Raw genomic sequence first — 13,520 nt, forward strand, 5'->3', positions numbered from 1 at the left:
CAATTAAGGGTATCCTAAATTTCAATAAGAAAGAGGTTGCTAATTATTTTAATATTTACTTCACTTATATAGCAGAACAGCTGGTCTCAAATCTTCAACCTCCCTATGGGTTTTTTAATATTGATAGGGTGAAACTTCAATGGATTAAGACAGTTTAGTAATGTCTTTAAACAAAACAGTTTTAACAGACGTAGCAGTAAATCCCGGGACGTCTATACTGTAGCTTGGCTAGGAGGATGACTGACTCTTGACGATGATGTCCATGGCAGCTAGGATTTGAAAGCCTTGGTAATCTGAAACAAAGAGACGACAGCCAGAAGGTGCACAGAAAAATGCTTGATACTTATAGGGGTGAGGGCGGGAGGGTACCGAGCAGTAGTCCCTCGTATATATATCCTCCCGTCTAATAGGAGAAATGTAGTGGTTGGAGCGATTTGACAGCCTATGCATATACGTGGCCAGTCTGAACTGATGCTGTGCTTGATTTATCAAACATCATATAATGATAATGGAAATCTCTGCGGAATGGTGTTATTGGATCTTCAAAAGGTGAATCATGACAGACTGATTGCCAAACTTGAGGCCATGGGGGCAGACAGCTCCACCTGTAGATGGTTTAGATCTTACCTATCAGGGAGGGAACAATTGGTGGTCTTGGAGTACTGTCAGACCCTTGTATAGTTTGATGTGGAGTTCCACAAGGAAGTATTCTAGGACCATCCTTATTTTTAACATAATGTTATGGCAGACTCCTGTTCATGTGAACTATTTCTGTACACGGGTGACTCTGCACTTTTAATGTCTCATAAACAACAATCCACTCTAGAGAGTAACCTGAGCTCTGAGCGATCTTCTGTAAACAACTGGCTGATTGACAATATGTCTTTTGATAAGACAGAGGCCATCCTGTTCGGCTCATAATACAAATTGAATAGATGCTCGGAATTTAGGGTTATTTTGAATAATGTTGTGGTCAGTACAAAAATGTCAGTAAAATACCTGAGTTGCATCCTAGAAAACAACTTGGATGGATGGCCAATAAGGTTCTGAGTAAAGTCACAACGTTTTTAGCCAGAAATTTTACATTTTTAAGTCAACAATGATAATTTTGCTAACGCCTTCATTTTAAACCAGTTTGAATATGCATGCACTTCCTGGTTTGAAGGCCTAACAAAACGACTTAAAGTTGAGGCTGCAAACAGCACAGAAAAAATTGAGTAATTCTAAACATGAGCCATATAGGTCTCACATAAGTAGGTCACAATTTGTTGAGCTTATGGCTCCCTGTTGAGTCGCGTGTTTTTATGTCAAGACTGACCATGACCCATAAAATATTGTATGGTAATGTCCCAAATTTTTTGTTGTGTCTTATTACTTAATATTTACACTCGTGGCAGCATATCAAACCTCTGTCCTTATGCATTCAAGACAGTGTTAGGGAAAGAAACATTTGCCTATAGGGCAGTTCAGTGGAACAAGTTAGACCGGCAAATTAAAGTGATTTCAAGCATGAACGCTTTTAAAAAGAGGATCAAGTACTGGTTACTAGAGAGGGTAGCGGAATATAACCAGGGGCCAGTTACCGTTTATATTTTTGTTTATTTAAGGGAAATGTTTGTACAGTATGTTATGTCATTGATTATCACACAATTTGTAAGTGTCTTGTCCTGATGTTATGTGTTGAGGACCACAATGGAAATAAGTCCTGGACCTTATTGTGTTTTTATCCTCGATTGTATTTGATGCCTTTTGTTTTATCTTTAAGGCAATCTTGATATAATTTAAATCAAGTCAAATCATGTCAAATCAAAGACAGGTTTGGAATGACATAAGGCTAAGTAAACAATGGCCTAGTTTTTGTTTTATATAGATCAGATAGATTTTCTAGTGTTAAAGATCCATATCATTATATTGCTTTGAAAAACATATTGTCCTATTATCATACATTTAGCTACTATAGTGATTCCAGAGATACAACATGGTTAACAGTTACATCATCTGAAATATTTGGTATCTTGTTTGTGGAATGTGAATTCTTGATCGACTGTAAAAGTTAAAAATCTTATTGCTACACATATAAAAACAAGTTCTTAATATTTTATGGAGTTTTGACAACATACTAATTTAGACTAATAATACTAATAAAAAATTCCTATAGGAAATCAAAGTTGGTACAGTAACCAGATATAAATAATCTGTGTGTGGCTTTTTAAGTAAGCTGATTCCTGTCATTCATCATGCTTGTCTTCAACTGGTTGAACAACTTAGACAATAACTTGGAAACAGAAAGTATCCACCCATTTCTCTTTGTATATGGCATTGCTCACCGAACGTTTCCTTCAGACACTATGGCACACGGCACGATGCTGCTGCTGCTGCTGGTTTGCTTGACTCTCGCTGTGGGACCAGCTGTAGGTTTCTATGGGGGTTCCATGACGTTCACGCCTGGAAACAGATTTCCAGATGGATCCGTGGAGGTAAATCCAGTTTTAACATTTTAGAACTGAATGAGTCTCGCTCTGTTTATTTTTAATCCATTTTATTTGACCTCTATCATAATATGTCGAATTAATTTGACGTAAAATTAAGTAATCTAAACATAGATTGTAAATAGTTGCTGATGTTTCTTCACAGCAAAGAGATGGTTGCTGTGATGCAATGCTATTTTAGTATTATTTAATTCATATTTTGAATTTGCTATTATTTATGTATTTTAAGTTTTCATTTTATTAGAAATGTTGTTATGTGCTTTTGTAATTTTATTAGTTTTTGATTTGAATATATTTAGCTTTAATTTACTTTTATTTTAGTCTTTTAATACTTCAACAAAACATTTATTTCAGTTATAGCTGCCAAGGCAACATTTCTAATTTTCATTAAACTTTTGAAAGTTTTCATCTAATATTTATATTTTACTTTATTTCAGCTTCATTGCAATTACTGAAAATGAGAAATTGATCAATATAATTGATAATATTATGTAAGTTGTAATGACTTAAACATCCAAGTTGATTATACTTTTAAAAAAAATAAGCCAGCAACTTTTTACAGTGTTGTTTCTGATGTGGCTTTTTTATAGCCAAAACTTAAAAATTAACATTATAAAAAGAAACATCTCCAGAGAAAAATTCACTAGTTAAACATGTGGTAACCCGGGTATCCTCTATATGCTTTATGCAGATGCACTTTTACTACAGAGAGTCCAGTAGGGGTCCCTGTGGTTCTCAAGTCAACTGGATCTGTGAGAGTGGATCCTGTGGCGTCCTCACCAGCACAGAACCTGTGGAGACAGACAGCACAGCACAAAATCTGTGGTGCCAATCAGAGGTTCACATGGCCACCAATGTCACTAGTAATGGTCCCTTCATTCTGAAGTAATTCTGATGCTAATTTTATATTATAGAACTTTTATGTTCTACCTTAAGTTATTGATAACAGTCTTACATGGTCGCAACATATACATAATAGTTTAAAAAATAAAATCCCAAAATGCAACATACTAAAGACTTTAAGGAATGTTATTATGCTAAGTTCTGTGGTTAATGCGTAAAGTGAACTCATGCATTTTTAAACACATAAAATACATGACATTAAAAGAATGCATATGCATTTGATCAAATATCTCTTTCAGTTCCTCTGGTTGCTGCTGGGAGGATAATGTTCATGGTGTCGGTGGATGGACGCTTCACACTAGTGTTGACACTGGCCAGCGATCTGACACTCAGTCTCCCAACAGATCCCCTGTTTCAGCAGCAATTCCAAACATAAGGTATGTGCATTTTAATGTATTGTTCACATTTGCCTTTATAACAGACACATCTACTTCCAAAAAATAATCTTGCTCCATCTTCTGTTTGATCATATTCAGGATTCCTCAGAACTGCTTCCAGAATTTTAAATTGCTGGCACATGACCCAGATGATGATGTTGTGAGATGCAGGTTTAATGACGCCAACTGCACACTGTGCCATCAACATCCAAACATACATCTTCACAAGGTAATGTTTAGTGTGTGTGATTCTGTATTACTAATATACAGTGCCATCTGCAATCTTCTTCTAAAATGAGAATTTTTATCAAGCTCGTATATTTAAGTTCAGTAATTTACTTTAATGACAATTAATAGGTAATTTGTCAACAAGTTTGATAAAAAGTATCATTCTAGAAGAAATTTTCAAATGGCACTTAGAGGCTTTTGTATCTGAAGTCTTCATGGTTTATTCTGCTTTGTAGGAATCATGCACTTTGCACACAGGAGATTCACTGGCCCTGGGTTCACATGTGTTTGAGCTCATCCTGGAGGATTATCCTGTTTCAAACATAACTGTGATGGACCATAATGGTGTCTTCTCTGTCAGTAATGCATTCAATGACAGCAACCCAACTGCTCTCAGTCAAGTGCCTTTGCAGTTTGGAGTTGAAAGTGAGTGAGAATCACATTTGTACACTGTAGCACATCTGCAATGGGTCAAACAGAGACTCTCCTTTATGCAGACAAATTAATTAGGAAGCTAATTGTATAGCCTTTCAGTAATCACACAATTGGATTCAAATTGAGTAAAAAAAATAAAGAAGTCTCTTTAAAATATTTTTAACAAAGTTATTCTATACAGAAATCTCAAAATTTAATTGAAATGAATAGCAGAAGAATTCATTTGAACAAGTAAGTAATAATCAGAGCAGTCTCTCTGATTAAAAGGACTGATTAAAGGCATTGATAAAACATAAAGAAAGAAATGAAAGTAAAAAGAGCATTTTGAAAGAGTGTAAACTAGATAGAGACACGGTATATTTCCGCCAAGAGAGACATCAATCACCACCAGCAGAACATTAGACATTCATTTGTGTTTGATCGCCTGAACAACCAGTTTCTGTCATTTGGCAGAATAAGTGCAAGAGCCAGAAACAATGCATTACAACACAAAAGAAAAATTGTGGATGAACAGGCTCAGTGGTTAATTATATCGCAGCATGTAATTGAAACTAGAAGTGAACTTATGTGTTCACAGTTTGTGGATGAACTGTGTATTGTGTGCTTTGATTCTGTGGATTTAAACACAATCTACGGCATCTTGCAGTTCTTCCACCAGCTCAGGGTTGTGTGCCAGGGGTGAACAAGCCAAGTTTCTTGACACCAACTCCTTTGCATGGAGATGTACATCATGCTGCTGTGGGACAGGCTCACGAGATCACCCTCCAAGCACAGGTCGCAGACAACAGGTCCAAATAATGTTTGGTGTTACATATACAGTATTAATCTTGCACTCTTTGTCAGTCAATTAGTTTTACTTTGACCTCTGTGTTTAATTGCTTTTTACTTTTTTGCTACATTTCTGTTGCTATCAAACTTCAACAACCCAGCTAACATGGAACGTTCCCAGAACTTTGGCTAACGTCCTGGCAAGGTTCTCTCAAAGTTCTTCTAAGTTCATTATCCGTTCAGAATTATCTGATCTTTAATAATCGTCTCGAAACGTAAGCACAAAAACATTATTTATTCATTGTTCGTGTTTTGAACGTTCAGAGAACATTCTGAAATAACGTTTTAAATAACTTAATGTGAACATCAGCAGAACGTTCTTAAAACATTTGTGTTAGCTGGGAGAGTTGATATACGGTATCAGAAAATTTAATTTCTTACTTTTAATGCAGTGCAGTGATTAATTAAACTGATTTTATTTTATTACTAGGTCAAAGCATACCATATGCTCAACTGACAATGTTTGCTAAAGCTGTTAAACAGTTAGCGTATTCCATGTGCCAGTCGCTTGAGTTGATTTTGTTTTTTGTTTTTTTTCCTCTTGTGTAGCATCTTTGACTTCCAGGTCAGTGGCCCCTCTAATATGTCTAAGACCCTGACAAGTTTGAGTAATGGGGTTATGATGGCAACATTGACCTGGATTCCACAGGAGACGGATCTGTTTCGCCATGTACCTGTGTGTTTCACAGCAGAGACACTTCACAGGTAAAAGGGGATCTGTATTTAAGTTCACCAGTTATTTGTGTTCTCTGTATAATTTCTCAAGAGTTCTTTTCTCTCTTTTCATCAGTCAGTCAGAAATGAGGTGCATTATTGTGGTTGTGGCAAAAGCAAGGGTTCTATCAGGTAAATGCATTAGCAGAAACATATTTTATGTAAGTATATTTGAATGTTAATGCTTAGCAAGTACTGGTACGCTCTGTGTGGTTTGTGAATGAATCCGTGTTTTTGAATGAATCTTTTAAGTATATAAAATAAATAATTTTTGCATTTTATCGTTCTCAACATTTGAAACGTGACGTTCTAAAGTTTTATGGGATGTTGGTTTGTTCAGTTAATGTGTTAATAATGTTAAACTCATATTTTTGGGGGGTTATAGGCTGCTTTGTTGTAATTTGTGGAGAAAACATTGCGTTGACACTCTTTCTAGAGTTCTTTACCTTACTGGATGTGTAGACACGCAACTTTTTTTGATGAATCGGTTAAATTAATGAATCAATGGCATTGCACAAATACAGTACATTGACTTATTGACACCTATTGGCGAAAAGAGTCACTGAACGAATCAAAATCCTCACCACTTTTAGCAAGCGCGTATAAACTGGTTAAACAAAATGAGCAGTACATTGTGCTGCTGGGCGGTAACAAACCTGATTTCATGATTTAAATGCAGGTTACATAAAAATACACTAGAATCGTGACTTAATAAATGCAACATATCTTTTAAGGTGAAGCAAAGGTCATCTGCGACGATAACAGTATCAGTATTGTAGTTAGTAAAGCCTCCATGGATGGCATTGACCAGGACTGGCTCCAACTGCGAGACCCCACCTGCTCTCTCACTTCCAATCAAACCCACATCCTGGGCACAATGTCCCTCAACACCTGTGGCACTACGATGGATGTATGGAAACTGGGTTTTATATTCTTCTAAGTTCTTTTTGGAATTTTTGAGTGTTGTTGTGAAGCCCTTTACATTCTGAATTTTTCTTCTTCTTCATTTACCACCAACCAGGACTCTGGAGATTTCTTTGTCTTCAATAACGAGATCAACTCCTTCGAGAACCCGAATGCTGTTATCACCAGACGCAATCAAGTTAAATTTGGCTTCTCCTGCCAGTATCCCAAAATAGCCAGTGTGTCCAACCGCTATGTCAACCACAAATCTGACTACATCTTCACTGAATCCAGCTTTGGCACATTTAGTTACTCATTTGAAGTTTTCACAGACCAAACCTTTAACAGTCAGGTAGATCCTAGCCAGTATCCAGTGCAGGTTCAGCTGATGGACAAGATCTACATGGGCATTGAAGCCAGTACTGCTCTCCCAGAGGTCACACTTTTTGTTGAGTCCTGCAAGGCCACTCCTGAAGACAATCCGTTCAGTCCTGTCTTTTATGACATTATCAAAGATGGGTAAGACTTTATCATGAACTAGATTTTTTAATTTTCAGAATGAGCAATGACATGCACTAATGACAGAGTGAGTTTATTCATTATACTCAAGTTTGTCATTGGTAATGTTTAAAACACTGCTGGATTGAAAGGAAAGGCTCACTGAGTTAAGCTTTTGGTCTACCAACACAAAGGTTTCAGGTTCAAGCCCATGTAGAAAGTTGGTGTTCTCTTTCAAATACATGGTCGGTCTTTAAGGCTTTGTTGAAAACCTCACAATGGCTTTCCTCAATAAGGAACATTTTATTTATTACGTGACTGCAAGTGTGAAGCTAAAGATTTTGTGCACCTGAACCCTTATTCAGTGCTAAACACACTTGCTTGAACTGTATTAATGAAAGAAAAATTATTTGTCATTTATTTATAAGGTCAAGTTGCTCAAAGCACTTTAAAAGCTCAAAGGCTTTTAGTATGAGCCTTACTGTTTTCTATAAGCTAGCGGGCCCCCAAACAATGACAAAATTCATATTTAGAAGAGATAATCATTCAAAACTTAAAGTCTCTCACTTCCGCCAATATGGATCAATGATTTTGATGACATCACAGCTTCTCATCAGAGTCTGTCCAATCAAATGCTTTCTAGAATCTAAAGCGTCCCACCCCCAACATTATAAATAGACACTGAAGCTGCGACTAAAATCGGTCACTTGTTCACACATTTACTATTTTCTACATGGTGAATAGCACATAGTGCACTATATAGGGAATAGGGAATGATCCAGACAGTGTAAATATTCCATTGGGGTGAATGAAGTCTGGTTTAACATTAGTGTAACAGGAACTGCCGCAGCACACACAGTCTTCTCCGGTCCAGAGACATTAGCACAGAGCGGATCATCTGCGTGAATGCATACCAGAAAACGTATCGTACCCATTTGAATTATGCACAGAATGCTATTTTAAGGCAATAAGGAGGAGATTAGGAAGAGATTAGGAGAAAACTGTGGCTTTACCGAGTTCAATGGCTCTGGCCTAGCTGTGATGTTACAATAGAGTTTAATAATAAATCAAATTAATAATCGAATCAATTAAGACATGTTACCATTTATCCAGCAGGGACATATTGAATTGATCAAAAAGTAAAGACATTTATAATGTTACAAAATATTTATATTTTAAATAAATGCTGTTCCTTTGAACCTTCTATTAATCAAAGAATCCTAAACAAATTGTATTATGGTTTTCACAAATGTATGAAGCAGCATAACTGTTTTTAACATTAATAATAATAAGAAATGTTTCTTGAGCAATCAGCATATTAGAAAGATTTCTAAAGGATCATGTGACATTGAAGACTGGAGTAAAGATGCTGGAAATTCAGCTTTGACACCACAGGAATAAATTACATTTTAAAGTATATTAAAACAGAAAACGTTCTGGTTACGGACATAACCTTGGTTCCCTGAGAAAACAGGAACGAGCATTGCGTCAGACTTTTCTGACGCTGTGGGGAACCCGAAGCCTGATTGGTTCACATCTGTGCACGTCCGTGCATTTGCAGACATATCTTTTCAACCATTTCCGGCAGAGTAGCAGCAGCCTCGACTGTAGTTGAGCTACTTGGCCGCGAGCGCAGATGTATCTCTGCATGAATTGGACGGGTGGGAGGCTTTAGCCTTCCAGCCAAGAGTGGACAGTGATGCCCAGTGACGGCTTCCTCCAATGGGGGAAGTTTAGTATATCATTTTTCCTCCACCTCGTCAACTGTGGTGAAGGCCGCTGAAGAGCAGCTGGAGCAGCTGGTCTCAGTGAGTCCAGCCTCGGCGTGGGCGCATCCTAGGCAAGCGCCATTCGAGTCATGCTCATACGAGGGAAGCAGAGGAACCTTGCTTGAGCCACACTCGTGGCGTGACATTATTGCAACAAACGGCGTGTAATTTGCTCTTTTAGAATATAAATTTGCTCTTTTGGCTTTCATCGGATGACATTTGCTCTTTTGCTTTCGCTGGAAAGGTACCATTGGTAAATGCGTTTATATAGCGCTTTCACAGACCCAATGGCCACCAAAGCGCTTTACATGTTGCCTCACATTCACCCATTCATACACCGACGGCGGTGTCAGCCATGCAAGGCGCCATCCAGCTCATCGGGAGCACCTGGGGTGAGGTTAGGTGGACACCTCGATACTTGCACAATTTCAAGTATTTTTCAAACCATTGGGGAAAATACTAAAACTGAATACTCTCAAGAGGTGTTCAGAAGTCATTCAGTTCTTTGATTGTGTTATTTCAGGTGTGTTATGGATGAAACAGTCATGCCTTACCCAAGTGACTCCACAAAATATGACTTTGAGATCCAAGCTTTCAAGTTCGCTGGAGGCTTCGATGAGGTGTGACAAATTTGCATAACAATAATGTGTATATTGTCTTGAGCAGGAACCTTTCACTATAATAATCGTGTTGACAGGTGTACATTAGCTGCTCCGTGATCCTGTGTGCAAAAGACAGCTTGAACTCCAGATGTGCCCTAGGCTGCCTCGGTCCAGCCGCTCGCAGACGTAGGCGAGACGTGAGCCAAGAAACAGCCAGGCATTACATCACCCAGGGTCCCCTGCATGTGGCGAAACAGACTCATAATTCTGCAGGTATATATAAATATGGTTTAAAGGGGTCCTATGTCCTATTATGCTTTTTTTACATTAACAACGTGACATTTACAAAACAAGCTTGACGCACTTGCCCAGTCACAACACACTGATCCAGCCAGTTCACAAGGAGGGGCTTCTATAGAGAAAGGATCTAAATAAACAATGTGTTACTGACAGACTGAGAGGAGATGTGCTGCAACAATGGGAAATATGTGAATAATGTGTTTTTTGAACATTTAAACATTAAAGCTACAGTATGTAAGATTTTAAGCCACAAGAGGGCGCTGTTTCCAACAATAACAAAGGCGAAACTTGATGACGCTATGAAGGAGAGTGGAACGATGGGAGATGTCGTTTTCAACATCCAAAGACGTATGGAATTAATGAATCATAATCACGGATGAGCTAACTTATTAGTTTTTGTATTACCTGTACGTCTGAACGCGAACTTTTATGTCATGATAATGAATTAACTACAAGGAACGCGAAATGTTATGCTATATTATCCTGTTACAGCGATTTGTCAAATGATTTGCTAGGTTAATGCTGTGTAGTGTTAGGATGTTTATAGTTAATGAAGTGTTGTTTTACGTGTTCAAACCAATCGTAGTAAAATTGAATTTGAACGGACATTTGCAAGTAATGGCTTAATATTTTTTAACAACAGATATCCGATTGTATTTAATTGCACTGCCATAATCTCGGTCACGGACTGGCCGGCCAATGTGGGCTGGCCCACCTGGTACACAAATATATTAAAATAATGACGGAAATCATAATAGGCTATTACATGCGTGGGTGCGGGGACGCGGCCGACAATTTTGTATAATTTCTAATGTTGATGTATCGCATCATGATAGTGTCGTGGGTAAGTGTGACATCATATAATGTGGAAGACCCGAGCTCGTGTCCCAGCTAGAGGAACTTTACTGATTTTGTCCCCCTTCTTTCTCTCTCACTCGCGAAGCTCTCTCCATCTCGAAAACGCCACACCGATATTTATCCTTGTCTTATTTCTCCGTTTGTCACAAATTCTGCGTGTATCCCCATATGGACGCTTCGTTTTGTTGGCACTTCAATACTCGCCAAAGAGTAATCGTGATCCATGATGTACACAACAGCTATAACCACCACTTCCGCATTTGTCCACGTGATATTGCGGAAACCAAGCATAGAGTGGATATTGCGTCACTGACAGGCGACATTTTTTTCCGGGACGGACAATTATTTAAAATTGGAATTTCTCTGAAATAAAAAATCTTTGGAGACTTTTGGAATAGGCCTATTGTAAGTACATAACTGCAGGAAATATATCACACTGTCCAAGTGATTTTTGGATCTTTTATTACAAAATTGTTACATATTGTAGGCTATCTTTAAAACCTATATAGTGGATCCCAAAAAACAAAATCAGACTTTGAAAAAGAGCATAATAGGTCTTTAAAAAAACAGTTTTAATTGTTGGCTTAATTATTCCTTTAACAGTGACTGTAATATGATTTCTGTCATTATTTTCGATTTAACTCTTGCTCTTTCATTTTGTAGCCTCAAATGATGGTGGATTTCTGCACATGAGCACAAGCACTGGGGTCTTTGCAGGACTCTTTCTTCTCTCCATTGCGGTGGTGGCAGGGATGTTGGTATATAAGGCCAAAAGAACAAGATCAGTTGATCGCATGCATCTAATGTCCACTTTCTCAGATCCTTTAAGTGGCCAGTTTGAGTAGACCCACAAAGCACACAATGCATTGCAATTAAAGTCTTTCCATGTTGATAACATCTTATGAACAGTTTTTGAGGGTATATGGTATAATCACAAAACAATGGCCTTTGCTATGGCTGGTATTGCCCTAATTCTTTCAGCATATTGTATTTTTTTTCCCACTTATTTCCTTCTTCACTTTTACTTCATGCTTCATGAAGCATGCAACATGCTTCACTGAACATAATACGCTTACCGGGGTATATAATTATTGGGGAAAAACATGAACTTTCACTTGAATATTATGAATGATCTGGCATTCTTAAAATAAAATGTCCATTTAAGTATTTATTATGTTAATATGTTGGTCCATGTGTGCTGAATGTGTTTTTTTCAGTCATGATTGCATGGAAAACCGCTTTACTTTTCTTAATTACAATAAAAAAAATAACTGGATTCAATGGAGTAGCAGCTCACATATAGGGCAAACAGAAAAAAATGCTGAAAGAATTAAGTGTAAGTGGTTTTATATAATTTTTTATGCATACTGACCCTCATGAGATAAAAAAATAAATTCCACTCAAAAGAAGCTATATAATTACTAATTACTAGCTATTAATACTCATTAAAAGCTATATTTTATGGGACTTGCTTTATAAAAGTCGTACATACTCATCAACCCAAACCTGTTTTATTCTCACACTCTCTTACTGATGCTTGCACAACTGTTAATTTGCTGTACTCACTCATATATATTATTGAATTGCAATAAACCATAAGAAAACAACATTTAACTTTATCTTTTTCTTTAATAATTTTCATGGTTAAAAAAATATATACCAAAATGTATTTGAAATACATTTATTTTATGCTAAATCTAGTGCAAATGGAATTACATTTACATTATTTGTTTATAAATATATTTACATATACATTATATTATTTGTTTATAAATACCCTGCAATTGTACTTTTGGTATACTTAATTGATATACTTAAAGAATGCTAAATTAGAGCAACTAATGTTGTAGCCTACTTAATGCACTTTCAATATCTGGAAGTATTGCTAAAGATATAGGTCTATAGATATACTGTACTTAATTTGATTGTGCTAAAATTTAACTATATTTCAAGTATACTTTAGGTACACTATAAATATCTTGCCTCTTACGACACAGTGATCATACTATCCTTTCTAATAGTGATGTTAAAACACATTTTAGGCTTAATAATGTGCATTGTGCAATAAAGAAGTATACTCCAAAATAAAGTTGAATTATAATATTTATATAAGACTCAAGCGATATGTCAGAGAATATGTTATATAGATTGTATAATAAATATATAATTTTCCACTAGGAATAGGTCAAGTTAAATAAGGAAAAGGGCACATTTTAATAAAACTATTCACATTTATTTTGATGAACAATAACAATATTCAAAATTCTGTCCAAATTAATCAAATTAATCTAAAAATGATCATCACTCAAATATCAAAACTATTGCCGTTTCCATTCAGTCTTTGGGGTGTTTCCTCTGCTGTGCATTCTTTATGTAGAAGGTTATAGAAGAAACATAGAAGTAATAACACCCAGCATAACACATCCACAGCAACAAACCTGCATATTTGGTTTGTGTTAAAATGCTCTATAACAAAAGAAAGTAGTCCTGGATTCATATCACCTATACCTCAGATGACTTACTGGAAAGCACAACTTCCTTAGTAGTGAAAAAAATTCTGTATGCGACAAAAATGCTGCGGGACAGGATGTGCAAATGTTCTTTAAACTAAGACTT

At 36.7% G+C, this 13,520-nt stretch overlaps 1 protein-coding gene across 1 annotated transcript; it reads left to right on the forward strand.

Moving 5' to 3' along the window:
- Positions 1-2,217: 2,217 nt before the first annotated feature.
- On the forward strand, positions 2,218-12,501 carry LOC307002462 (uncharacterized protein). Its single transcript, XM_079620089.1, has 13 exons — positions 2,218-2,477; positions 3,181-3,374; positions 3,632-3,769; positions 3,869-3,998; positions 4,234-4,423; positions 5,079-5,220; positions 5,810-5,965; positions 6,051-6,106; positions 6,709-6,884; positions 6,996-7,396; positions 9,668-9,764; positions 9,842-10,019; positions 11,568-12,501. Exons 1-13 carry the CDS (start codon positions 2,238-2,240, stop codon positions 11,747-11,749), a joined length of 2,280 nt encoding a protein of 759 aa, XP_079476215.1. The 5' UTR covers positions 2,218-2,237; the 3' UTR covers positions 11,750-12,501.
- Positions 12,502-13,520: the final 1,019 nt, after the last annotated feature.

This window comes from Phoxinus phoxinus, assembly GCF_949152265.1.
Source record: "Phoxinus phoxinus genome assembly, chromosome: 8".
Lineage (NCBI taxonomy): Eukaryota > Metazoa > Chordata > Actinopteri > Cypriniformes > Leuciscidae > Phoxinus > Phoxinus phoxinus.